This window comes from Rhinopithecus roxellana, chromosome 8 (assembly GCF_007565055.1).
Source record: "Rhinopithecus roxellana isolate Shanxi Qingling chromosome 8, ASM756505v1, whole genome shotgun sequence".
Taxonomy (NCBI): domain Eukaryota; kingdom Metazoa; phylum Chordata; class Mammalia; order Primates; family Cercopithecidae; genus Rhinopithecus; species Rhinopithecus roxellana.
Genome location: NC_044556.1, coordinates 38,095,888 through 38,123,268, shown reverse-complemented (window position 1 = coordinate 38,123,268; position 27,381 = coordinate 38,095,888). Strand labels below are relative to the sequence as shown.

The window sequence follows — 27,381 nt, the reverse complement described above, 5'->3', positions numbered from 1 at the left end:
TTTCTTGCACAGTTCAGTTTTTCTTTTCGTCTCTTAACCTGCTCTAGAATGTCCAATAGGAATGTAGTAGGTATGTTCTTGTATACCACATTCCTTTTGATGAATCCCAACGTTAAGAGAGTTTTTCCCATAAGAAAACAACAGCGCTCCGTTGTGTACTCAGCTTGTAGTTCTGGGTCACAGATTCTGTCCCTCCACAACACTCATGCCTACCTAGACTCTCCTTTCCTTTATGTGAATCAGTCTCTTGCACCACAAGTTTGCTTTCTACTTTCATTTGAGTCTGTGTTGTTGCCTTTCATCCTCTTTGTGAATTTCAGATTTGTCATGTCCCTTTTACATTTGACTCTCTCTCATCTTCCAAAGTACTGGCAGTGTCACCTCATTGATTATCATTTCTTTATTTTCTGCAGCTAAAAACAGTAACTGAAGTTGTTTTGGAGGAATTCCTCCTTGTGGTCTTTGTATTATGATTCCTATCTCTACAGATAACCAAGGTGGCACCATATTTCCCTCTCCTGTGACAGACACATGGCCAAAGGAGAACCCGTAGTGTCCACATCTGGCAGCCAGTGATACACTGGAGGGGCCGGACCTTCTCAGTTCCACCTACAGGCAACAGGAATATTGCCCCTACCCCACCTTGCCCCCAGTCCCGCAATTACAGATAAATGAACTCTAATGCTGAGAGCCCTGTCAGCCTCCGGTGTCTGTCATAATCTCGTTTGCAATATGGTTATGGGCACAGATTAAAAGATCACCCAAGTCCACTCTGTATCTCTGCAAGAAGTGGACACCAGCCATAAAGACCCCTTCTAGGCCTGACACAGTGACTCAAGTCTGTAATCCTGCACTTTGGAAAGCTGAGGCAGGATCACTTGAGCCCAGGAGTTCAAAACCAACCTGGGCAACAATGTGAGACCCCTGTCTCTACAAAATAAAACAATAAAAATTTAAAAACTAGCTGGGCATAATGGCACACACCTGTAGTTTTAGCTACTTGTGAGGCTGACACAGGAGGATCATTTGAGCCCGGGAGGTCGAGGCTGCAATGAGCTATGATCCCACCACGCACTCCAGCCTGGGCAACTAGACCCCCCACCCCCCCAAAAAAACAAAACAAAGGAACTTCTCCACTAGTCCACTAGAGGTCGCTGTGCTTCCCACGTAATAAGGCCTAAGGAGGCTCAGCCTGAATCTTCACAGTGTGAGCTAGCGACAGTGACTACACCAACTCAAAAACTCAAAGTGGAGTTGCTAAGAATAGTATGCATTTTGCCTGGAATGCATTAGAGATAAGGAAGTGTAGAAAAAAACTTTTACCAAGAGTCCAAAAGCGCCAAACAAAAGCTAGCATTCCTGGAGAGAGGAGAGGCTTGCTAAACAGAGGCCATAGGGAGGAGCTCAAGTTTGCTGAGATTCCAGGCAAAAGAAAAAACTTTGCAAAGAAAACACAGTTAATTGAATTCCCAAGTAGCTGGTGAGTTACTTATATTCAAGGTATAAATTTCAAGCCACAAATTCAGCTATGCAAGAACTGTAACTTTATTATTTAGAACTGAACCTAAATTTCAATTTTGAGTGTATACCACTGAGTGGTGGAAGCTGGGGCTGATAATTAATGGTCCTCCACCCCAATTCCACCATCCCGAGGGATCCAGGGTCTCTCTGGTTCCCAGGCATAGCTGAGTGGGGTGCACATCTGGTGTGGGTCATCGTCACCTGTCTAAGTTTCTCAGAATGACAAGACAACTCCATGGGGCCTTTCGACAGGCTTTTCTGCCCTAGTGCTCCTATACCAGGGGGTTCTCTAAGGGATTCTGGGATCTTTTCATTTGCCTAAGTTTAATTCTGAAACAAATCATAGGTCTTCTATACCCTGGGATTCCCGGAAACAATGGAGATTCTGTACATGGACACACATGCACACATGGCTTGTGTTTCTGCACATGCACACGCACACACACACATGCACACACACGCACGCACACGCACACATACACACGCACGCACACACACACAGGCACAGTTTAGCATTCTCAGGGACCTTCCAGAATCTAAACCATTTTTTCAGTTTCTAGTTGGGGGCTAGGGAGTGGTGCTGAGGGTTGAGAGTATGCTATCTCTTACTAAACATTCTCCTATAATTTTTGTTTATGGCAAAAGTTGTATGCTCCCAGTCCTTCAAGGTTTAGGCTTTTAAAGCTAAGAAGTTTGTGTTCTTGAAACTTATAAAGCTCCTCTCTGCTTTTTTTATGAATCATCCTGCCCCTAGGGCAATGACTGTTGCTGACTGAACAGAGGGAGGGCCCAGTATACAAGGAAATATGGAGGGAGAGAGGGAGGGAGGGAGGGAGGGAGGCAAGCCCCGTTTACTATCTCAGAGCTGTGAAACCAACTGTAAATCAGAAGCTCGTTTGGTTTGAAGGTTTTAGCAATTCCTGGTTGTAGAAAACTAAGGGTCCAGGCTTAAACATTCTTGGTCCATATAGCAGATGTTATTGGGACTCTAAGGGACGGCAAAGTATCTGTTTCAAGAGATGGCACAGGATCAGTGAGGATAGGCAGGAGTTTCTCTGTTCTGGGACTGACTTTCTGACCCAAGGCTGGGCAGTTTTCACAAATGAAGTTTGGCTTCCAGTGAAAAACCAGCCAGTTCTCTGTGAACCTTTAATCCTTTGTTCAATTTTTTTATTGTTTCCTTTGTATAAGCGGCTTTGTGCCTGGAGCTCTCATCTGACTCATTCTATAGAATAATCCTATAATTGAGGGTAAGCACCAAATGGCCTAAGAAGTCCTCATGGAAAAACCGCACTCTGCTCTCCACGTTAGAAGCTGTGTGTGTGCAGGGGTTACTCAACTCTCTTGAATCCTGCTTCAGATGGCTACGAATTCCTGGAGATCCTGAAACAGGTTGCCCGGGACAATACCGACAATCCCGACCTGAGCATCCTGTGGATCGACCCCGACGACTTTCCTCTGGTGAGTGGCTCTGGCCAGCGCCCCACCCTCAGTTGCTGTCACAGCCTCATGATTGCGTTTAGCATCCAAGGAGGTGAAATAGGCGGAGGCACTTGAAGAAACCCAGTGACAGCCCCCATCCAATGTGGGAGGTCTTGGCCCTTGGGGCAGTATTGAACTTGGGGCCTGGTGCTGACCCTGAAAGGATGAGGCTTACTCCCTGGAGTTGAAACCAGGAGTTGAAAACCCTTGACCCTCGGAGACCCACCCAAGTGAGCAGGGTAAACTCCTTCGGGGGCAGCTCCAGAGCTGCCCCTCACCACTGCACTCGCTGTCCCCAGAACTACTTTTACTTTCTGGGTGGGGATCATCGTTCTGAGGCCACCTGAATTACCAAGTAATAAAAATCAGAGATGAACATTTTTCAGCGAGTTCAGAACTTTGTGGAGAGAAAGAGAGCATATGCCTGTCATGTTCATCGTGTTCTCCCCAGGACCTAGCATAGCGTCTAGCCTACGATGAATGTGAAAGAACCTTAAAGTCCACACTTTTGCTAGTGTCCATGATCAGTGGCCTGAAAGATTTGATTGTACTTATATGTTTTTAAAAAGAATAAACAGAATTTGTACACTACATGAATTGAACCCTGGTACTGGTTCTGGTACTGATAATAAGTACTGGTACTGATAATAAGCATAGCTGATATACTCTACTGTATGCATGGAACTATAGTAATGCTTTACATGCTTCATCACAGCAATCCTCTCAACAATGCTGTGAAGTAGGTACTATTATAATCCCTGTCACAAGGTGGAGAGAATGATAGCTGGGGAGTTTAAAGCTAGTGAGTGATAGATGTGATATTCCAATCTAGGTCTACATGATGCTAAAGCTTGGTCTACCTACTGCTTTAGGTAAAAGCTTATTGTGGTAATCAGTACAAGTTTAGTTATCATTAGGTTATGAATGATGACTTTATCTTCCAGGAATTATCACTAGTTGCATAGGTCATGACTGATGATACTGTGATTAAATAGAGAAAATTGAGAGGCATCTCAAGGGTCCTGAAAATCAGTCCTATGTAGAGGAGGGGGGCGAATCAAAGGCAGAGGCTTCCATGACACTTGAGACCATTGTCGTAGCACTGGGTAATTATAACAAAGTCATGGCCATATAAGACTGCATTCAGTACAGCTTTGTTGATATAGCTTCTGCCTGGTTGTGTTTCTAGTTTATCTGACTATTTTGTTATATAAGCTTGCAGATGGTTTGCAGTTTTCCTGGCCAGTTCTTTTTTTTTTTCTTTTTTTTTTTTTTTTGAGACAGGGTCTCACTGTGTCACCCAGGCTGGAGTGCAGTGGCATAATCTCAACTTACTGCAGCCTTAAGCTCCCAGGCTCAAGCAATCCTCCTGCCTCAACCTCCTGAGCAGTTGGGACTATAGGTGTGTGCCACCATGCCCAGCTAATTTTTAAAATTTCTTGTAGAGACAAGGTCTCACTATGTTGCTCAGGCTGGTTTCAAATTCCTGGACTCCAGTCCCAAAGCGCTGGGACTACAGGCGTGAGCCACAGCGCCCAGCCTCTCTTCTGGCCAGTTCTATGTGTTTGCCTTGGTTTTTGCAAAGAAGAAATCTTCAGACTATTCTGATTTCCAGATTCCTGATTATCCCTAGTCCCCACTAGGCCATATATTTGCATGGGAGACTTTCTACCACTGAACATCTCCATTAAAAAAAAAAAAATCCTGTGGTTCCTTGCTCCTTTATTTTTGCCCCAGTCAGAGATTTGTCCACATGGAGTCCAAGCCTGGTTGAATGAAGAAGCCTTCTTCTTACTTGTCAACTTATGACCCATCATGGCTTTCCCAGCTATCTCATGTAGCACAAGATAAGGTATTTTTTAAAATGGGACATTAAAAAAGAGGTGGAGGGAAATGGCTCTACAAACTATAAAACAGCCACAAGTAATTTGGAAAGCAACATTAGACCACTTCTATAATTTTCTCTCTTACAGCTGTAGACATGTTTCCATAATTTATGCTATGTCATCTTTTATTTAATGCTTATTTGAAGTGCTTGAAGGCTGGGGCCAAGTCTTCAATTTGCTAAGTGCCCACAGCTGTTTTGAAGACCTTTAACCAATAGTGACCTAGTTACTGCGATGGGACGGCGGGCGGGTCCTTAACAGAGAATGCCCTCTGCCTGCTGTCTAATCTTATTTTTTTGTTGCTGCAGCTCGTTGCCTATTGGGAGAAGACTTTCAAGATTGACCTATTCAGGCCACAGATTGGGGTGGTGAATGTCACAGATGTGAGTATCCGCTATGAAGGCTTGCTCAGGCACCCTTGGCCTGCCCTGTGTTCTGCTACACAACCTAGATTGTGAGAGCATCTACAGGAGTCCAGCCTCTTCAGAAGAGGGTGGGGGTCCTGCTCAAGGAAACTTTCCAGTGTGTTCCACTCCTGGTCTCCAAGCCAGTTCCAATCTGTGGTTACATGGCTCTCTTCCATGGACACGTTTTCTTGCCTATGGGGCCAGCCTTTCCTGAATCACTGATTTGGAACTTTCCCCTCAAGTAAACTCTCCTGTATTTACCCCCAAAGCCAAACAACAAACAATAAGGTCTCTTTACAAAAGGGAACCCACACCAGGAGCCATCATTGCACAATGGGTGATGGGGCCATTGTGGCCCAGAATCCCAGCCAGGAGACAAGGCCTGCAGAAGGGAAGGAAGAAAATCATATGCGAGTAAGGGGCTTCTCCTCAGAGTTCAGGCATTGTTGAACTGAGGGTGGGACAGGCTAGTGAGGTGCACTGGCAGAATGTGAGGAAATCTTAGATCTCAGTCCAGACATCTGATACAACTCCACCATCATAAAGCTGAAGTGGGGACAGATACAACCAGGCAAATCGTGGACAGAAAGGGATGATCACAGAGGATTATTAGAGCCATACTTAATTGAGGTAGAATCTCTTAAGAATGGGGGCCAAGCCAGGCGTGGTGGCTCATGCCTATAATCCCAGCACTTCGGGAGGCCAAGACGGGTGGATCACCTGAGGTCAGGAGTTTGAGACCAGCTGGCCAACATGGTGAAACCCCATCTCTACTAAAAATACAAAAATTAGCCAGGCATGGTCATGGGCGCCTGTAATACCAACTACTTGAGAGGCTGAGGCAAGAGAATTGCTTGAACCCAGGAGGCAGAATTGCTTGAACCCAGGAGGCAGAGGTAGCAGTGAGCTGAGATCACGCCATTGTACTCCACCCTGGGCAATAAGAGCAAAACTCCGTCTCAAAAAAAAAAAAAAAAAAAAAAAAAAAAAAAAAAAAAAAAAAAAAAAAGAATGAGGGCCAGTTGGCAATGTCTTTCTCCCCGTTGGTAGGTGTTCAATCACCTAGGGAACTCTACATTCATTTATTTTGTAAGCTACTTTAAAATTAATAATAATACATAACTTTTAAAATATGCTCAAGTGAAAACATTTTAAAACAGAACAGTAGAAGGTCAAAGTAAAAAGTATTTCCTACTCCCCTAGTCTCATTCCTAGAGGGAACCACCGGTGGTTGTTGCATGGGTATATTACCAGAAATGTCATATATATATTCCACTGGGTAATGGAATACACATTTCCTTTTATGCAACACAAAAAGTATATTACACATACCGTTTTGCTGTTTGGCATTTCCATTTAACAATGTGCACATTCCTAGTAAGTGTGAGAGAGTCGGGGGGCACTCAGCATAGCTACTCAGCACAGCTACCCCTAGTCTGGCTCAGCCTTCATGCATCCACTCACTCATTCATTTTGTCCCTCAATGCAGGCTGATAGTGTCTGGATGGACATTCCAGATGATGATGATCTTCCAACTGCTGAGGAGCTGGAGGACTGGATTGAGGATGTGCTTTCTGGAAAGATAAACACTGAAGATGATGATGAAGATGATGACGATGATGACGATAATAATTCTGATGAGGATAATGATGACAGTGATGATGATGATGATGAATAGCCCAACTCCAAACAATTCTGATGAAAACAAAATCACAGCTACCCACTACCATACAGACAGCACAAGGTGGCAGCAAGCAATTCTGCCCCACACCCAGTCGGCTCCTTTCCCTTTTCCATTATCTCTTTTCCCACTCCCTTTGCATCAGGAGCAGTATCATTCAGCAAATGCCTTTTCAAATGCAGCAATCCCACTTAGCAGAGACAGGAGGAAAATTATCCCCATGTTGACTGTCTTGACTGTCATGGAACAGATCTTGTTCTTTGCTGGACCATCAAGGGTCATGGCAGTGCCTGAACATGGCAGTCTGGGGTGAACAATCCCTTAAACACCACTTTATGTTGTCTTTGATTATGACAGTAACAGAACTGACAGCTTTCTAACTCACAGGCATAGAGTGACCTTATAATCAGAGCCCAGGGAAGACACATGATTAATGATGTAGCTCCCTCCGTACCTCGAACATGAGTTGGAATCCCTCCTCCAGCCAAGACGATCCTTCTTAGGGAAGGCTAGCCTTGGAAGCAAACTTATAAATCATATTCTCATGGCTCTGTTAAACTTATTGCAAGTGATGGTCATTCATATCATTATGGATATTCAAGCCTTTAGATGGCTGTGGAGAGGCCTTGAAACATGTACAGGTGTCACTATCTTTTCTAGTCTATTAGGAAACTGGAATGGGAGGTGGATTTGCTTTCTAAACTTCCCTCTAGTTGGTAAGTCTCACATATTCATCAGCAGGAGTGGAGGGTGGGGGAAAACTAGAAAGATGAAAGGTTTTACATTTTTCTGGTGGGTTTATGTCTCTGACTGGGTCAGCTAGCTTCCTAGCCTAAGCTGGGATCTGAATACCCCTTCTCTGTAGCTGCTAGTGAGCCTTCCCATTTGGATTAAAGATTGCTTTATCCAGCAGTCAATTAACTCTCCAGTTATCAGTACTCTCACAGTTGGCCAGGGCAACAATAATTGGAGTTCATACTGATGCCCTGAGGCACTGAAAAAAATGCCAAAGTGCCTTCTGAGCTGTCTAAAAGTTATACTGTGCTTGGTAGTTTTAGTGTTAAGTGTGCAATATAATTTTCTAATTTATTTTCTCAATCTTTTAGCACACGTGTAAGACACTGTACAAATTTTTTTGTGGAATACTAGCTAACTAATTCTGTCATTAAACTCATATTTTGAAAATATTCAGACAATGTTGAAAATCCTATCTTGATTTTTCTGACTCTGCTCATTCTCATCTGGCTCCAGTCCTACCTCCTTATTTCTTCTCTATTTTCCTTTCCAGCCCCTCTTCCTCTGCCTGCTCTTTAAATGATGGTGTTTCACAGCATCTCAACTCTACACACTCTTCCAGAACGATGTCATCATGCCCATCAATACTATCCATGTGCTAATTGCCTCCAAATATGAGTCTCTAACCTTGACTCCTCGCCTTATTTTTAGACACATTCATTCAACTGCCTCTGGACATCTTGACTTGATGTTGTACAAGCACTTTAGACTCAACACAATAAAATCTGAACTCATTGCTTTCTCCCCTAAGCATCTCCTTCTCCTCTTCATGGAGTCCTAGTTTGGGTGGGTGATAGCACCATTTATCCAATTGTCTAGGTGACCTGAAGGTGCCCCTTCCCCTCTGTGCTTTGTGCATCCCTGGATCATGTCACTTATCATTTAAGGTATAACATATATTTGCATGTTTGTCCTTTCACTAAATTGCAGGCTCTTTAGAGGCAAGGAATTTATCTTAGAATCCCTAGCACTTAGCACTTTGCCCATCACAAAGTAGATACTCATTTATTGAGTTGGTGGATGAATAATTGGTTAACCAGAATACCTATAATTCCCCAGCACTATTGGGTAACAGAGCTTACAAGGTATCTTAGTCTGTTTTTATGGATACAAAGGAATAACTAAGAGTGGGTTATTTATGAAGAAAAAATATTTACTTGGCTCACAATTCTGCTGGCTGCAAGACTGGGCATCAAGTGAAAGCGTTGGCTGCTTCCATTCATGGCAGAAGGTAAAGGAAAACCAGTGTGTGCAGAGATCACATGGTGAGAGAGGAAGCATGAGAGAGGAGGTGCCTCTTTCTAACAATCAGGTCTCCAGGGAACTAACAGAGCGACCCATTCACACCCCACTTCCTCCAGAGAGGACATTCATCTGTTCATGAAGGCTCCATCCCATGACCCAAGTTCTTAAATCACTCCCTTTAGACCCTACCTCCTAACACTGCCATACTGGGGATTAAATTTCAACATGGGATTTGGTGGGAACAGATATCCAAATGCTAGCACAAGGTATATTAGTAGTGTTTACTTATGCAGATATAAATTGTGCACATTTTGCTTAATGACCCAAAGAAACAGGTTATCAATAATCTATCCAATGAATATCTTCGAGTCAATTGCTTTCTCTAATTTCTGTCCATGCAATAGGTAAGAATTTGATTGTGTGCTGTCAAAATTCTACCGCTGAGTTTAGCAGAAAATGAGCTTCATATTTCTTTGCAAATAATCAAATTTCCTTTAAATAGACATATCTAAAATCAATTGATAATTTAACTTGAATTCCCAAGTCACTCAGAAAACTAATCCAGTATTCACCTCCCACATCAACCCAAGGTCTGTTACTTTTCTCTCTTCTTATTTGACTCAAACACCTTTCCACTTGCTGGTTTACTCGAAAGATCTGTTTCATCTCCATGTTTTGGAGCCTGAGGATTTCATTTTCAGTTATCTATTCAAAACATTTTCTTCACTGTAAAATGATTGACAACCAGTAGTTTTTTGTTACAATGGTAATTCTACTTTCCCAATCCATCATAATTGTCTTGGTTTTTATAGAAATATGACAGGTTGTCTTGGAATTCTGAAGGTCTCAAAATTATGCAAGAGTGAAAAATGTCCCTGAAAAAGTAAGCAACTTTTTAGATTGAAATAATCACATGAAGAAAAGAAACAAGATACGATTTGATATTTCAATTTATTTTCCAAGTTTATAGTATAAAAAATGTGATGTGTAAAACATTTTACAGTTAATTGGGATGAGGTGGGGATTATACTGGAGGACCCAAAAAGGAACAAAATAACTTGGGTGACAGGTACACTATTCCATCAGAGACACTAACTCTGTTACTGACATCACAATGAGAAGAAGTTTCATAGCATAAACCTTATGAATGTGAGTAAATGGGCTTGTACAGATGGTTGCTGGTAGTGTCATTCATTCATGTATATGCTTGAAAATGCCTCAAAAGAGCCCACTACCCAGTTTATGCAGGAACTCACTCAGGCCTTGTCATATACATATGGTGATCGTGAGCAGAGGCTGGTTGGCAAAACTGCCTCCTGGTTACAATGCACAGTATTAACTAATCAGAAAAAACAAAAAAGGTCCCTGGCTACATTTTTACACAAACAGTTATGACTCTGTCAGATAAAGACAGGTGGTTTCATCTCTGAACTTTCTAAATTGGTGCTAGACTTGAAATCAGGAAATGTAAAGTCCTTCTAACCAAAGCAATGATCAAATAATCTCCTCTCAAATAAGACCTGCCTGGCCCAGACCTTTCTGTTTCTCTCAGTAGCATTTCTGTTGAGGAGGGGTCATCTATAATGTGAGTTAAATCACTGAACCAGTATCTGCCCCCACCCTCATCTTTGCTGGCATCCTGCACTCTATGCAATAGTTATGGTCGTAAATGAGTGTTGGAAATCAAATTTGGTTAATCACGCCATAACTTAGGGGTCTCAGAGGAGTGTGGCATTTAATTAAAGCCTACCGTAAACTATTATAAAAAGAAATTATTGCCAAAGTTTAGATTTTTGTACGTTCCCTTTTTAAAGAATGATGATGAAAAGTAAGTGAATGTTCCATTACCTCTGTAACTGAGGGGTGCTGATAAATGAAAAACAAAGGTCGTGTCTTTCTACAAGGCCCCTAGAATGGCGATGATGTACAACTGTCTAAATTCCCTACAACTTGAGTTGAACTAAACTTGTCACCTGCAGATCAGATGCCCAAGTCCCGTCACTAATTCCCTGAGCAACAGTCTCCGGTCCCCACAGATGAAGCTTTCTTAGGCTGAGGGCTTTTTAGAATTAAACACTCCTAAATGATGAGCAACTTTACAACAAAATGCCATGCCCACAAGTGAAAGCTCAGATAAAGATAAGCACACACAAAACCAAACAACTGTACATTCAAATAATGTTATCCAAATACCATTTCAATGCCAAAAGACGTGCCAAAGACACTTTTAAGACAAAAACCTGCGGTTTGTCACATTTGTCCCCAAAGCTTAAAATAATGTCTTTCTTCTACTATGACAAGGACAAAACGCTGATGTTTGTAAGCTGAGACAGACATAAATGGTAGAGTCTTGGTGCCATATTGAAAGAAACTTTTCACGGTGCTGCACCTGGCTTTAGGAACCTGTTCTTTTGTTGGACACTCTAAAACAACCCACTAAAGAGACTTATTTAATAGACAAAACAAATTGGGTTATCTACGTGGAAATGGAACAGGACCCGGGAAAACGGGACTTACAGAGCCCTAAAATTTAATTTTATTCCGAAGTTTTACATTTCTAATCCATGACATCTTAATTCCTAATGAGATGTCATGTGGAGAGACGTGAGCACCATCTTCCCTTTACTGTCTTCCATTGAAAGCAAACAGCAGGGCAGAAAACCATGGTTTATGCACAACTGAATCAAAACTTACTACATATGGGAATAGAGAAAAATGGTTTTCCGAACCCTGTTTTACATCTGCTCTGTCAAAAGTCTTGCGGGCAAGTGTGGGAAAAACAGTGGGATGCAAACTGCTTGCTGAAAACACCTATATCAAGGAGGCCAGGCCAGGGACTCCAGCTTGAGATCCCCCCAGGATGGGGCTGTGGACAGCCCCTCTCACTTCAGGGAAGAAGGCTGGGGCATAATGTTGCCATGGCACCAGAGAGAGGCCAGGTCAAGACCCTGCCTACCTCCCTTCACCCAAGGCCAAAGGCACGCATCTTGCCCCAGCCAGCAGAGGGAGCAGGTGGAGCCAGACAAAAGCAAAGTGGGGTTGCCAGAACAACAGCATCCGTGTCTTGCAGCAGGTGCAACACTGGCAGGGCTGGGTTTTCCAGAAGGAAGGGGGATTCTCAAGTTCTTTCCATCAAATATCCTAAGATACTTGCTAGTATAGTAGAGAAGCTTTCCAAGGGACAAGGTGTAAATCCAAAGTGAAAGAAGAGATCCTGCCTCCCAATGAACTCCCACGCCAGGTTCTAGTTCAAGGTTGTATCTCTAGGTCCTTCCTCAACATCCAGAAGCGCCAAATCATTTAGACCATACTTCAAGGTACAGTGGACTGAGGGGTTAGAATCAAACATCTAGTTTGAAATTCTGTTAACCAGCCATGAGACCTTGGACCAGCCCCTTCCTCTCTGATCTTCCTTTTTTCACCTGAAAAACCAAGATAACTCCTATCTTGAAGGAATGTGGGGATAACAAGGCTGGGTGGAACACGGACTGTAATATACAATACCTGATAAATGTGTTAGTAGCCCTTCCTTTCTTTGACCAAAACATGTTTTCTCAAAATGTGATCCCAAACCGATTTTTCTGAGCATACACTTGGTTAAAGCTCAATACAGCTATTTCAACAGTGTCTAAACTATTTCATTTCACTACTGCACTGAATACCAATCAAGAATGGTGGGCGGAAGAGCAATTCTTATTTTATTTATAATGAAATATGACCACAAGTTTACACAGTAGTAAATTCACAGTAGTGATTTTTTTGTTTTTTTGGTAACAAATCCATAAATCACAAACACTCTCCAGAAATATTTAATTCACTTTACAATTGCAGGGTCTCTGCTGCAGGACTATTTAAATAAATATGCTAACATTTCTGTGCTGCTTTAACTAATCTATCACTTTTTTAAAATAAAGCCCAGTATTTAAGTTACCGTAAGAAATATCTAGTAAGGCTTCCAGGGTAGTGAAGTTTGTGCAGTAATTTTCTTAGATCTTGACCTTTCTTTGTTTGTTTCTTGCTGTTTTCAGAGTCCTAAAGCAAGAAAGAGTTTAATGGACTTGCCTGCAGGACAGCAGGTTCCCCAGAAGACAGTGCTGTGCTAAAGCCATTTACTCTAGGGGGAGAAGCCAGTGTCAGTGAGGGAAAGGAATAAAGCAGGGGAGGGAAAAGTCACTGGTTTAGAGTGACCTCCCAAAACACAGGGTTATTAGTAATCTCTCAAATACAGGGGACTGCAGAAACACAGACACCCTCACACACTCAGCTACACACACATTCACACGTGTCGGCTGACCTATGCACCTATCTGCTATAGATAACACAGATGTTAAGATGTCTGACATGTAAATGTGCTATCCATCTGGTAATACACTCAGAGAAATGCTCATGTATATGGAAATAAAAACGCACAAACAAATATGCATCGCTACTTAGGAATACTTACACAGCAGGGCCCAGATTGGAAGGTAAACCAAGGACTCGCTTTTCTTGGTTTCACTGAGTGGCTGGAACACTCACTCAGTACGTGGGTTGGAGTGGCAAGGTAATAAATTTCTATCAGTCCAATATGCTGGTAGCATCCCACAGAGCTACAGCCCTTAGGTAAATACATGCACTCGAAAGTGATTATGAGAGGCAAAATGAGAGAGAAATCTACCACCAACTACTGAAGAGAGGGGAGGGGAGAGCACTTCATCCCCATCCAACACACACCTGCACAGCCAGTCTCTCCATTAAAAAAGGAGTCCCAAGCCCCAGGCAATGTACTACAACACAGCAAACACACCAGGTCACCTGCCTCTTACCATTTGCTATAAAGAACTTGTCTTCTATGTAGATGTCAAAAGGGAAGAACAGAGGCGGGGGTGGGGGAAGGGAGGTGATGAGAGTTGGGCAAAAAATTGGTGGTCAAGTATTTTCTCTAGGGTTTACTTTATGAATTTTAGCCAAAGTATTATGCATTTGACTTAACATTTTGATAATGCAAAGGATTGATGAATTATATAGCTTTAAAATCCTCTCTGAGAATGCATACAGAACTTTCTAACATTCAGTTCATGGACTATAAAAATTGTCCTGTCTTCAAAAGTACACATTTAAAAACAAATTGTCTACCAGTTAAAACACCAGGGAAGAGAGCAATCTCAGACATAGACTCCTCACTAAGTTCTTTAACACTCAATGCTCTAATTTTAATAATGTAGGTTGAAAATTATTAAAAAAATCTATAAACATTTAAGGCAAATGAAATCCTGTCTCCTATAATATGAATGTATGTTCTACTAGCCTTAGGGCAAAGTTTACCCCCTTTTAAAAAGAATAGCCTACCAGTTCCAAGAATTGAAATAAAAATGCATTGTGTTCAATTGTGGGATGCAGCTTTTTGAAACCTTAAATCTTTTAAATGTCATTTACATTGTTCCCACTGCAACAGTAACTCAAGCTATAAAGAGGATGAAAGTGCAAAGGCTTTACAAAGATCCTCCATTTTATTTTGTTATTCTTTCAAAAAGAACTCAATACAAAGTCAATGTAAAAAAATCAATACTCAATTTAAAATAGAAACAGTAATTTCTGAACGTCTGACATTCTCCTATGCAAAGACTGGGAGAAAGAGGAAGGGGGAGAGAGAAAATAAATTCTTTAATTTAAACTTTTCTTCACCCTGCTGGGAATGCACATGCCACAGCAAACGGATCCAGCTTAACCCCTTCTGGACTGGTCATTTAAGATAGGGTTGGAAGAACAGTATTTTAGAATGGTGATGAACAGTGTCATTATTAACTATACATATATACGCTTATGGCACTTGGAACTGCTCTGTATCCATGACGCAGCAACCTCTGACACAGCCCGTCTCACACTTGCCATCCCTTACCCCATCTCCCAAAATATTTCCTGAGAAAGACATTATAAGGAACTTCCAGTTTGAAGGGATCTAACAGCAAAAACTAAGAACAAAACACCATGGTTCCATGGTATGTGTTTTTTATAAACAGAACCACATAGTTGAAGAGTACATCTTGGCTCCCTGCCACACCTATGGGCTCCCCCTTCCTTCTCCTCCAGCATGTCTTTTCAAGCTGAAGGCTGGTGATTGAAGAATGTTGTTTACTTTTTCAGGTACAGGTGTATTACAAAGATTCAAAGCCAATTTTGATTTTTACAATGACACAAAATACTGTACCACTTGTGGAGTGCAGTAAGGGAGTAAGGGGGTGTGCACACATACAAAGAGCATTTGACAGTGTCATCCTGTACTACAGCAAGGTGGCTGATTACTCGAAATACTGGGAAAAGCAAGAGTGAACACTTTTAAAAGCTTTGTTGCAGATACAGGAAGGCAAATGGAGGCAAAGGCAGCCCAGTGCAAGAGGTCCGGATGGGGATCCTGAAGGAGCTCCCCTGCAGCAGGGCTCTGCCAGGATGGCTCTTCTGCCCACAACCCAGTGTCTGCTCCCCCAGGGCCAGGGGAAAGCCCACTGAAATCAGCTGTGTTTAACGGACAGACCACAGGTGAATCTTTCTGGACAAGAAGATGGGCTCCCTATTCTCCTTTCCCCAAACTCTGTAGAGTGTCCATTTTCCTTCTCCCCACTTTATCAGCAACTAAGAGTGGGAGCAAAAACCAGCCCCCTTCCTGGTCCTAAGTGGCAGAGGCGATGAGTTGCACAGTGACTGTGGTCAGAAAACACAGGGACCGGAGAGCAGCAGTTGCCAGCATGGTTGGCATGGTTTGGTCTCCCTTGGCAGGGCAGCTTGCTATAATCTTGGGGACTTACCTCCCCAGGAAATTAAGTGGCTCCAAGTTGCACCTGCCAATCCCAGAGTCACAGTGTTAGTCTCCCCTGGTTGGTGTAGAGCAGTGGGGAGGAAAACTGGGCAGTGTGGGGCTCCTGTTGCAGCCTAAAGGGGGCATTTCCGCTGCCTGCTCTCCCTGTGCTTTACCTGCTGGGCACCCCACACTTCAATATGGAAACAATGCTAGGACCGACTTGAGTCTCCACAAAGAGCTGGAGGGCACACATGGAAAGCCAGGGCTGCCAGCCAGGTGGGGGCAGGACGGCATGGAGGCCAGGTGGGCAGTTGCAGGGCTGGGAAAGGGCTACCTGCTTCAAGCCAGTAGAGGGGTGGGATCAGAAACAGGGTGTGTAGGTTTTCTCTTTGGGGAAAAAAACAAAATCAAACCACTTAATAGCTGTAAACGACAGTGCAAATTTTTTGTTGTGATCTTTCTCTGAAGAACCTAAGGCAACAAAGAACAAAGACGAAGGCAGGTATCTCCTGAATTGCCTACGATTTTCATGGGTGACGTGATACTGGACATTAACATACACAAATACATATGTGGACGTGTCGTGACTGGTTTCCTGAAACAGAATAAAGATGCGTCCCCTGGAAGTCTACAAGTGGGCTGACCAGAAGCAACCGGGGACGTGGTACTGGACGAAAGGCAGGAACTAGTTGTTGTAAGGCGAGGCTCCCAAGAAGCACCAGCTCCACTTTGGTTTACAGCTGTAACAGAAGCTCCAGGGAACGGCTTCTTGAGAAGTCTCATCGACAAAAGTCAGATGTCATCAGTCACTTTTTTTCAGGGTGGACAACCCCTGCATCCTTCCAAATAAAGTGCAGATGGTCAAAGGATACTGGTCAATCATCTGCCAGTTTCAGTTAGCAATGAAGAAGAATTTCAAAAAAAAGACACCCCTCTGGCATAGATATATATCTCTCTATATATTTTTCTTCTTTTTTTAATAAAGCCACAAATATAGAACTTTTAAACTGATGTCTCAGACTGTAAGCGAAGGACAAATTTGTGAGATTTGGGGTCTATGAATTCTTCAGAGAGTATGATGAATGGAATTTTCTTCACATTGACTACGAGGCTGAAGTCCAAGCACTTAAGGACGAACACAATTCCATCCCGTAATCCATTAGTCACAGCCTCATCACTGACAAGCCTCCACTGTGTAGAGAGCCAGCGGTCCTTGTCATACTGCAGGGTGGGGCCCGCACTGAGGTACCGTTCTAGGAAGGCCTGGAAGCAGAGGAGAAAGGCCATTAGGGAAGAAACAGCCGTTTTAAGGGCAGTCCTGGCTAGGCGGCTAACCACTCTCACACCTCTAAAGAACTTTTTCCAAATAAACCAGCTTAGACCAGAGCCCAGCTCATCACACTGAATTCCCATCAGACCCTCACAACTGAGTCATTACTGGGGAGGGAAGACTTCTTGGACTTCTTCACTCCCCTTTACCTACTACCCACCAAGGGCAAGCATAGTGGTAGCCACGGAGGGGAGGGAAAATGGGGTGGCTGGTGTCAGTGTCTGGCTGGAAGCCGTTATGGCTGCATCACTCCATTCTTACGGTATGGCCCTACTGGACGTGTTTCTCCATGTCTTCCTCCTCCTGAACCAAAAGTTTCTCAGGGCCAGGGCCATTTCGGGCCCAAAGGAGCAGTCAGGAAATACGAGCTGAATATACTTGCATGAACAAGAATGCATGATCTACCACTTATTGGCAGTGATTCTGCACAAGTCATTTACACTCTCTATTAGTGGACGCAGTGACACTACCTGAGTCACAGGGCTGCCATGAGGATGAAAGTGTTAGCTCTCAAAAAGCACTCATTGCAATGCCTGGCATGGTAAGCAAACAATGGTTATTCCATGTTGGGCTAAGTGTGCACACGGCCAGTCCAGGAGATGCCCAGGCCTGATGCCCTCTTCCCTCTGAGTTCTCTGCTCCAGTGGCACCTGGCTCGATAGAGTTCTGATACATGTGCTGTTCCTCCAGCTAAACACTGTCATTCAGCTCATTCTTCCCTGCTCTTCAAATCTTCTTAACCCTCCTCCCTTGAACCTCTCAGGCAGATTAACATGTGCTCCTCCAGGTTCCTGTGATCACTGACTCTCGTGTGACCCTTTACTTTCAAAGTGATTGCTGACTTGCGTGTCCGCTCCCCACACTACACTTCACTCTCTTGAAGGGCAGGAAGTATGTTTTTTTTTTTTTTAATTTGAATTTCTAATGTGCGTAGCATATACTAGGAGTTCAACAGCATGTGAATTAAATCAAACAAATACTGATTTAGCCATGAGGGGAAGGAAGAATGAAATGAGGCAGTAATACAGATAGAAACATACTGGAGTATATCAATCAGGTCCCAGACAGAGTCAAGAACAGATTTTGTTTTGTTGAGACAGTCTCACTCTGTTGCACAGGCTAGAGGTGGCAGAATCTCAGCTCACTGCAAGCTCCGTCTCCAGGTTCAAGTGATTCTCTTGCCTCAGCCTCCTAAGTAGCTGGGATTACAGGCACATGTCACGACACCTGGCTAATTTTTGTATTTTTAGTAGAGATGGGGTTTCACCACGTTGGCCAGGCTGGTCTTGAACTCCTGACCACTAGTGACCTGCCTGTCTTGGCCTCCCAAAGTGTTGGGATTACAGGCGTGAGCCACCGAGCTGGGCCAATAACAGTTTTTAACTAGTATCCTCTTTTTATTTTTGAGGCAGAGTTTCACTCTTGTTATCCAGGCTGGAGTGCAATGGCATGATCTCAGCTCCCTGCAGCCTCCGCCTCCCATTTCAAGTGATTCTCCTGCCTCAGCCTCCTGAGTAGCTGGGATTACAGGCATGCACCACCATGCCTGGTTAATTTTTTTTGTATTTTTAGTAGAGATGGGGTTTCACCACGTTGGCCAGACTGGTCTCGAACTCCTGACCTCAGGTGATTGATCTGCCTCAGCCTCCCAAAGTGCTAGGATTACAGGTGTGAGCTGCTGCGCCCGGTATCCTCTTTTATTCATACCCTGCTGCTACTGCCAGGTATATTTTTCATGTGGAGCATCTATTGTAAGGCAGAAAGTAAGGCCTTACATACTCTCACACTTCCAATATAAATATAGCTCTTATGAATCATAAGAAAAATAACTCAACAATTGCAGAAATGAAACAAACAATAATTTTATAGAAGAATAAATATTATTGCAAAATTAGCATATAAAATTTTTCTATCAGAAGGGCATGGTGGCTCATGCCTGTAATCCCAGCACTTTGGGAGGCTGAGGCAGGTGGGTCACGAGGTCAGGAGATCGAGACCATCCTGGCTAACACAGTGAAATCCCCTCTCTATTAAAAATACAAAAAAAAAAAAAAAATTAGCTGGGTGTGGTGGCAGGCACCTGTAGTCCCAGCCACTTGGGAGGCTGAGGCAGGAGAATGGCGTGAACCTGGGAGGCGGAGCTTGCAGTGAGCCGAGATAGTGCCGAGATAGTATGTGGGAAATAAAAAATCTCAGATGTTAGAGGCAAAGCATGCAAAAGGAACACCCCTTAGGAAGGCAATTGGTAGGATCTACAACGTTGACCTGGCTTTTCCTCTACTTGAAACCTAGGCTTCAGAAATACTTGTACAAATACATATGTAAAAAAGCATTCACCACAACGTTGTCTAAACCAGGGGTTGGCAAACGTTTCCATAGATGTAAATATTTTCAGCATTTCAAGCCAAATTCTGTCACAACTACTCAACTCTGTTGGTGCAGAGTGAAAGCAGCCATAGGTGATACACAAATAACAGGGAATGGCTGTGTGCCAATAAAATCTGATTAACAAATACAACCAGCCCCTAGCTTTGACTAATGAAAACTCTTAATCCAAATGTGCATCAACAGACAATCAGTTGAATAAATCATGGTATTTGGTAGAATAAGATGTAGCTATTACCAGAGATGAGTTTTATCTGTAGTTAGATCTGTATGAGTAAGATCTGTACATATTGACTTGGAAAGACAGCCAAGGGATAGCTTTAAGAAAAGAAAGCAAAGTTTTACATATTTATATCTCTCTACATATATAAAGATAATATACATTATAAAGAGAGATGTAGTATGTAAATCTCTATCCATCTATGAATGATATATATAGGCTATCAGTCAATCAATCAATGATATATATAGGCTGGGGCAGTGGCCTGTAATACTAGCACTTTGTGAGGCTGAGGCAGGTAGATTGCTTGAGCTCAGGAGTTCAAGACCAGCCTGACTAACATGGCAAAACCATGTCTCTACCAAAAAAATACAAAAATACGAAAATTGCCAGGCATGGCGGCATGTGCCTGTGGTTTACACACACACACACACACACACACACACACACACACACACAGAGAGAGATTGAGAGAGAAAGAAAGAGCAATGACCCCATTTCTGTTTTGTTTTCCCAATTCAGCATAAAAAACATCCACAGATATTTGAAAGAATATATACCAACTCCTTATCCGTAAAAACTGTTTTGGGGCGGGGGATGAAAACTTCATTTTCCCCATATGATACTTTTCTTTAATGTTTGGATTTCTATGCCAAAAACAGCTATTATTTTTAATTCAGAAAAGTATAAAATTTTTAAATGAAACAAAAAGCAACCAGGAAACTTTCTAAAATCTTGTAAAAAGAAAAACAACTGTTTTGGTTCTACATGGTACAAGCCATCATTTTATACCTGCAGACATATTTTCCTCATTTGCAACCACAGTATTCACGTTTCTGAATTCTATTTCTTGTAACTTACTATTCTAACAGATTCTTTCATGATTCAACAGGTGATACACCATAATTTATAAGCCACTGGTATGTTTTAAATTATTTCCCTTGTGGAGGTATTACAGATTGTTTTGCAAAACACCACTTTGTGTATATTCATGTGTATATATTATTGTATTAAATAGCTTTCCTAGGAGAGAGATTAGTGAGTCAATACAGAAAACTTTTTGGTTTCTTACTATTTCTACATTGCTTTCCTAAGGGTAGTTACTGGTTGACAATGTAACCAGCAGGATACACATAGAGTGCAGCATATAAACAGAGGTCCTTATAAAAAACAGCTACCGGGGGGGCGGAGCAAGATGGCCGAATAGGAACAGCTCCAGTCTCCAACTCCCAGCGCGAGCGACACAGAAGACCGGTGATTTCTGCATTTTCAACTGAGGTACTGGGGTCATCTCACTAGGGAGTGCCAGACAATCGGTGCTGGTCAGCTGCTGCAGCCTGACCAGCGAGAGCTGAAGCAGGGCGAGGCATCGCCTCACCTGGTAGCCCAAGGGGGAAGGGGATCCGTTTTCCTAGCCACGGGAACTGAGACACACAACACCTGGAAAATCGGGTAACTCCCACCCCAATACTGCGCTGTAAGCATACAGGCACACCAGGAGACTATATCCCACACCTGGCCGGGAGGGTCCCACGCCCACGGAGCCTCCCTCACTGCTAACACAGCAGTCTGCCGCGATCTATCCGCAAGGCAGCAGCGAGGCTGGGGGAGGGGCGCCCGCCATTGCTGAGGCTTAAGTAGGTAAACAAAGCCGCTGGGAAGCTCGAACTGGGTGGAGCTCACAGCAGCTCAAGGAAGCCTGCCGGTCTCTGTAGTCTCCACCTCTGGGGACAGCGCACAGCTGAAGACCAACAGGGGAAGCAGCGGGGGCCGGTGCAGACGCGAACGACTCTGTCTGAGAGCTTTGGGGAGAGCCGTGGATCTCCCAACGCGGAGGTTGAGATCTGAGAACGGACAGACTGCCTGCTCAGGTGGGTCCCTGACCCCTGAGTAGCCTAGCTGGGAGACATCCCCCACTAGGGGCAGTCTGACACCCCACACCTCACAGGGTGGAGTACACCCCTGAGAGGAAACTTCCAAAGGAAGAATCAGACAGGTACACTCGCTGTTCAGCAATATTCTATCTTCGGCAACCTCTGCTGCTGATACCCAGGCAAACAGGGTCTGGAGTGGACCTCAAGCAATCTCCAACAGACCAACAGACAGTCCTTCTGACTGTCAGAAGGAAAACTATCAAACAGGAAGGACACCTATACCAAAACCCCATCAGTACGTCACCATCATCAAAGACCAGAGACAGATAAAACCACAAAGATGGGGAAGAAGCAGGGCAGAAAAGCTGGAAATTCAAAAAATAAGAGCGCATCTCCCCCTGCAAAGGAGCGCAGCCCATCGCCAGCAACGGATCAAAGCTGGTCAGAGAACGACTTTGAAGAGATGAGAGAAGAAGGCTTCAGTCCATCAAACTTCTCAGAGCTAAAGGAGGAATTACGTACCCAGCGCAAAGAAACTAAAAATCTTGAAAAAAGAGTGGAAGAATTGACAGCTAGACTAATTAATGCAGAGAAGATCATAAACGAAATGACAGAGATGAAAACCATGACACGAGAAATACGTGACAAATGCACAAGCTTCAGTAACCGACTCGATCAACTGGAAGAAAGAGTATCAGTGATTGAGGATCAAATAAATGAAATGAAGCGAGAAGAGAAACCAAAAGAAAAAAGAAGAAAAAGAAATGAACAAAGCCTGCAAGAAGTATGGGATTATGTAAAAAGACCAAATCTACGTCTGATTGGGGTGCCTGAAAGTGAGGGGGAAAATGGAACCAAGTTGGAAAACACTCTTCAGGATATCATCCAGGAGAACTTCCCCAACCTAGTAGGGCAGGCCAACATTCAAATTCAGGAAATACAGAACGCCACAAAGATACTCCTCCAGAAGAGCAACTCCAAGACACATAATTGCCAGATTCACCAAAGTTGAAATGAAGGAAAAAATCTTAAGGGCAGCCAGAGAGAAAGGTCGGGTTACCCACAAAGGGAAGCCCATCAGACTAACAGCAGATCTCTCGGCAGAAACTCTACAAGCCAGAAGAGAGTGGGGGCCAATATTCAACGTTCTTAAAGAAAAGAATTTTAAACCCAGAATTTCATATCCAGCCAAACTAAGTTTCATAAGTGAAGGAGAAATAAAATCCTTTACAGATAAGCAAATGCTTAGAGATTTTGTCACCACCAGGCCTGCCTTACAAGAGACCCTGAAGGAAGCCCTAAACATGGAAAGGAACAACCGGTTCCAGCCATTGCAAAAACATGCCAAAATGTAAAGACCATCGAGGCGAGGAAGAAACTGCATCAACTAACGAGCAAAATAACCAGTTAATATCATAATGACAGGATCAAGTTCACACATAACAATATTAACCTTAAATGTAAATGGACTAAATGCTCCAATTAAAAGACACAGACTGGCAAACTGGATAAAGAGTCAAGACCCATTAGTCTGCTGTATTCAGGAGACCCATCTTACATGCAGAGACATACATAGGCTCAAAATAAAGGGATGGAGGAAGATCTACCAAGCAAATGGAGAACAAAAAAAAGCAGGGATTGCAATCCTAGTCTCTGATAAAACAGACTTTAAACCATCAAAGATCAAAAGAGACAAAGAAGGCCATTTCATAATGGTAAAGGGATCAATTCAACAGGAGGAGCTAACTCTCCTAAATATATATGCACCCAATACAGGAGCACCCAGATTCATAAAGCAAGTCCTTAGAGACTTACAAAGAGACTTAGACTCCCACACAATAATAATGGGAGACTTCAACACTCCACTGTCAACATTAGACAGATCAACGAGACAGAAATCTAACAAGGATATCCAGGAATTGAACTCAGCTCTGCACCAAGCGGACCTAATAGACATCTACAGAACTCTCCACCCCAAATCAACAGAATATACATTCTTCTCAGCACCACATCGCACTTATTCCAAAATTGACCACATAATTGGAAGTAAAGCACTCCTCAGCAAATGTAAAAGAACAGAAATTATAACAAACTGTCTCTCAGACCACAGTGCAATCAAACTAGAACTCAGGACTAAGAAACTCAATCAAAACCGCTCAACTACATGGAAACTGAACAACCTGCTCCTGAATGACTACTGGGTACATAACGAAATGAAAGCAGAAATAAAGATGTTCTTTGAAACCAATGAGAACAAAGATACAACATACCAGAATCTCTGGGACACATTTAAAGCAGTGTGTAGAGGGAAATTTATAGCACTAAATGCCCACAAGAGAAAGCAGGAAAGATCTAAAATTGACACTCTAACATCACAATTAAAAGAACTAGAGAGGCAAGAGCAAACACATTCAAAAGCTAGCAGAAGGCAAGAAATAACTAAGATCAGAGCAGAACTGAAGGAGATAGAGACACAAAAAACCCTCCAAAAAATCAATGAATCCAGGAGTTGGTTTTTTGAAAAGATCAACAAAATTGACAGACCGCTAGCAAGACTAATAAAGAAGAAAAGAGAGAGGAATCAAATAGACGCAATAAAAAATGATAAAGGGGATATCACCACTGACCCCACAGAAATACAAACAACCATCAGAGAATACTATAAACGCCTCTACGCAAATCAACTAGAAAATCTAGAAGAAATGGATAATTTCCTGGACACTTACACTCTTCCAAGACTAAACCAGGAAGAAGTTGAATCCCTGAATAGACCAATAGCAGGCTCTGAAATTGAGGCAACAATTAATAGCCTACCCACCAAAAAGAGTCCAGGACCAGATGGATTCACAGCTGAATTCTACCAGAGGTACAAGGAGGAGCTGGTACCATTCCTTCTGAAACTATTCCAATCAATAGAAAAAGAGGGAATCCTCCCTAACTCATTTTATGAGGCCAACATCATCCTGATACCAAAGCCTGGCAGAGACACAACAAAAAAAGAGAATTTTAGACCAATATCCCTGATGAACATCGATGCAAAAATTCTCAATAAAATACTGGCAAACCGGATTCAGCAGCACATCAAAAAGCTTATCCACCATGATCAAGTGGGCTTCATCCCTGGGATGCAAGGCTAGTTCAACATTCGCAAATCAATAAATGTAATCCAGCATATAAACAGAACCAAAGACAAGAACCACATGATTATCTCAATAGATGCAGAAAAGGCTTTTGACAAAATTCAACAGCCCTTCATGCTAAAAACGCTCAATAAATTCGGTATTGATGGAACGTACCTCAAAATAATAAGAGCTATTTATGACAAACCCACAGCTCATATCATTCTGAATGGGCAAAAACTGGAAAAATTCCCTTTGAAAACTGGCACAAGACAGGGATGCCCTCTCTCACCACTCCTATTCAACATAGTGTTGGAAGTTCTGGCTAGGGCAATCAGGCAAGAGAAAGAAATCAAGGGTATCCAGTTAGGAAAAGAAGAAGTCAAATTGTCCCTGTTTGCAGATGACATGATTGTATATTTAGAAAACCCCATCGTCTCAGCCCAAAATCTCCTTAAGCTGATAAGCAACTTCAGCAAAGTCTCAGGATACAAAATTAATGTGCAAAAATCACAAGCATTCTTATACACCAGTAACAGACAAGCAGAGAGCCAAATCAGGAATGAACTTCCATTCACAATTGCTTCAAAGAGAATAAAATACCTAGGAATCCAACTTACAAGGGATGTAAAGGACCTCTTCAAGGAGAACTACAAACCACTGCTCAGTGAAATCAAAGAGGACACAAACAAATGGAAGAACATACCATGCTCATGGATAGGAAGAATCAATATCGTGAAAATGGCCATACTGCCCAAGGTTATTTATAGATTCAATGCCATCCCCATCAAGCTACCAATGAGTTTCTTCACAGACTTGGAAAAAACTGCTTTAAAGTTCATATGGAACCAAAAAAGAGCCCGCATTGCCAAGGCAATCCTAAGTCAAAAGGACAAAGCTGGAGGCGTCACGCTACCTGACTTCAAACTATACTACAAGGCTACAGTAACCAAAACAGCATGGTACTGGTACCAAAACAGAGATATAGACCAATGGAACAGAACAGAGTCCTCAGAAATAATACCACACATCTACAGCCATCTGATCTTTGACAAACCTGAGAGAAACAAGAAATGGGGAAAGGATTCCCTATTTAATAAATGTTGCTGGGAAAATTGGCTAGCCATAAGTAGAAAGCTGAAACTGGATCCTTTCCTTACCCCTTACACAAAGATTAATTCAAGATGGATTAGAGACTTAAATGTTAGACCTAATTCCATAAAAACCCTAGAAGAAAATCTGGGTAGTACCATTCAGGACATAGGCATGGGCAAGGACTTCATGTCTAAAACACCAAAAGCAAAGGCAGCAAAAGCCAAAACTGACAAATGGGATCTAATTAAACTAAAGAGCTTCTACACAGCAAAAGAAACTACCATCAGAGTGAACAGGCAACCTACAGAATGGGAAAAAATTTTCGCAACCTACTCATCTGACAAAGGGCTAATATCCAGAATCTACAAAGAACTCAAATTTACAAGAAAAAAACAAACAACCCCATCAAAAAGTGGGGAAAGGATATGAACAGACATTTCTCAAAAGAAGACATTCATACAGCCAACAGACACATGAAAAAATGCTCATCATCACTCGCCATCAGAGAAATGCAAATCAAAACCACAATGAGATACCATCTCACACCAGTTAGAATGGCAATCATTAAGAAGTCAGGAAACAACAGGTGCTGGAGAGGATGTGGAGAAATAGGAACACTTTTACACTGTTGGTGGGATTGTAAACTAGTTCAACCATTATGGAAAACAGTATGGCAATTCCTCAAGGATCTAGAACTAGATGTACCATATGACCCAGCCATCCCACTACTGGGTATATACCCAAAGGATTATAAATTATTCTACTACAAAGACACATGCACACGTATGTTTATTGCGGCACTATTCACAATAGCAAAGACTTGGAATCAACCCAAATGTCCATCTGTGACAGACTGGATGAAGAAAATGTGGCACATATACACCATGGAATACTATGCAGCCATAAAAAAGGATGAGTTTGCGTCCTTTGTAGGGACATGGATGCAGCTGGAAACCATCATTCTTAGCAAACTATCACAAGAAGAGAAAACCAAACACCGCATGTTCTCACTCATAGGTGGGAACTTGAACAATGAGATCACTTGGACTTGGGAAGGGGAACATCACACACTGGGGCCTATCATGGGGAGGGGGGAGGAGGGAGGGATTGCATTGGGGAGTTATACATGATATAAATGATGAATTGATGGGTGCTGACGAGTTGATGGGTGGAGCACACCAACATGGCATAAGTATACATATGTAACAAACCTGCACGTTATGCACATGTACCCTAGAACTTAAAGTATAATAAAAAAATAAATAAAAAAAAAAAAAAAAAAAAAAACAGCTACCAAATGTTACACGTGTACCACATGCCAAGCTCATCTACTCTCTACCATGCAATTTACATGCCATGTTGCCATATTTAATGTAATTCTTATACAACAACCCTGTCAGAGAGATATTATTATTATCCTCATTGATACAAGAACAAACAAGTGTAGAGGAACTGAAAGAGTTAACTCATGTGACGTGCTTAAAACACTACCTGTCATATGAAGAGGCCAGATTAAATTGATATTATTACTATGGGTAAAAATAATGCTATTGCTTTGTCAGGCAT

At 42.6% G+C, this 27,381-nt stretch overlaps 2 protein-coding genes across 3 annotated transcripts in view; one reads left to right on the top strand and one right to left on the bottom strand.

Moving 5' to 3' along the window:
* The window catches only part of CASQ2 (calsequestrin 2), a 69,830-nt gene extending 61,314 nt beyond the window's left edge, over positions 1–8,516 (top strand). Inside the window, exons 9-12 of one of the 2 annotated variants that reach the window (XR_004058974.1) lie at positions 2,882–2,982; positions 5,198–5,272; positions 6,786–7,040; positions 8,266–8,516. Coding sequence is in view for 1 of the 2 variants with exons in the window: in XM_010367910.2 (XP_010366212.1) it covers positions 2,882–2,982; positions 5,198–5,272; positions 6,786–6,974 (365 nt within the window). In the remaining variant the exon portion in view is untranslated. Of the gene's footprint in view, positions 1–2,881; positions 2,983–5,197; positions 5,273–6,785; positions 8,183–8,265 lie in introns of those variants that run through there. The other variant, XM_010367910.2, reaches the window with a different exon arrangement.
* Positions 8,517–9,954: 1,438 nt separating this feature from the next.
* Positions 9,955–27,381, bottom strand: part of VANGL1 (VANGL planar cell polarity protein 1) — a 62,687-nt gene continuing 45,260 nt past the window's right edge. The window contains exon 8 of the mRNA XM_010367911.2: positions 9,955–17,055. Coding sequence (XP_010366213.1) covers positions 16,795–17,055 — 261 coding nt within the window. The 3' untranslated portion in view covers positions 9,955–16,794. The remainder of the gene's footprint in view (positions 17,056–27,381) is intronic.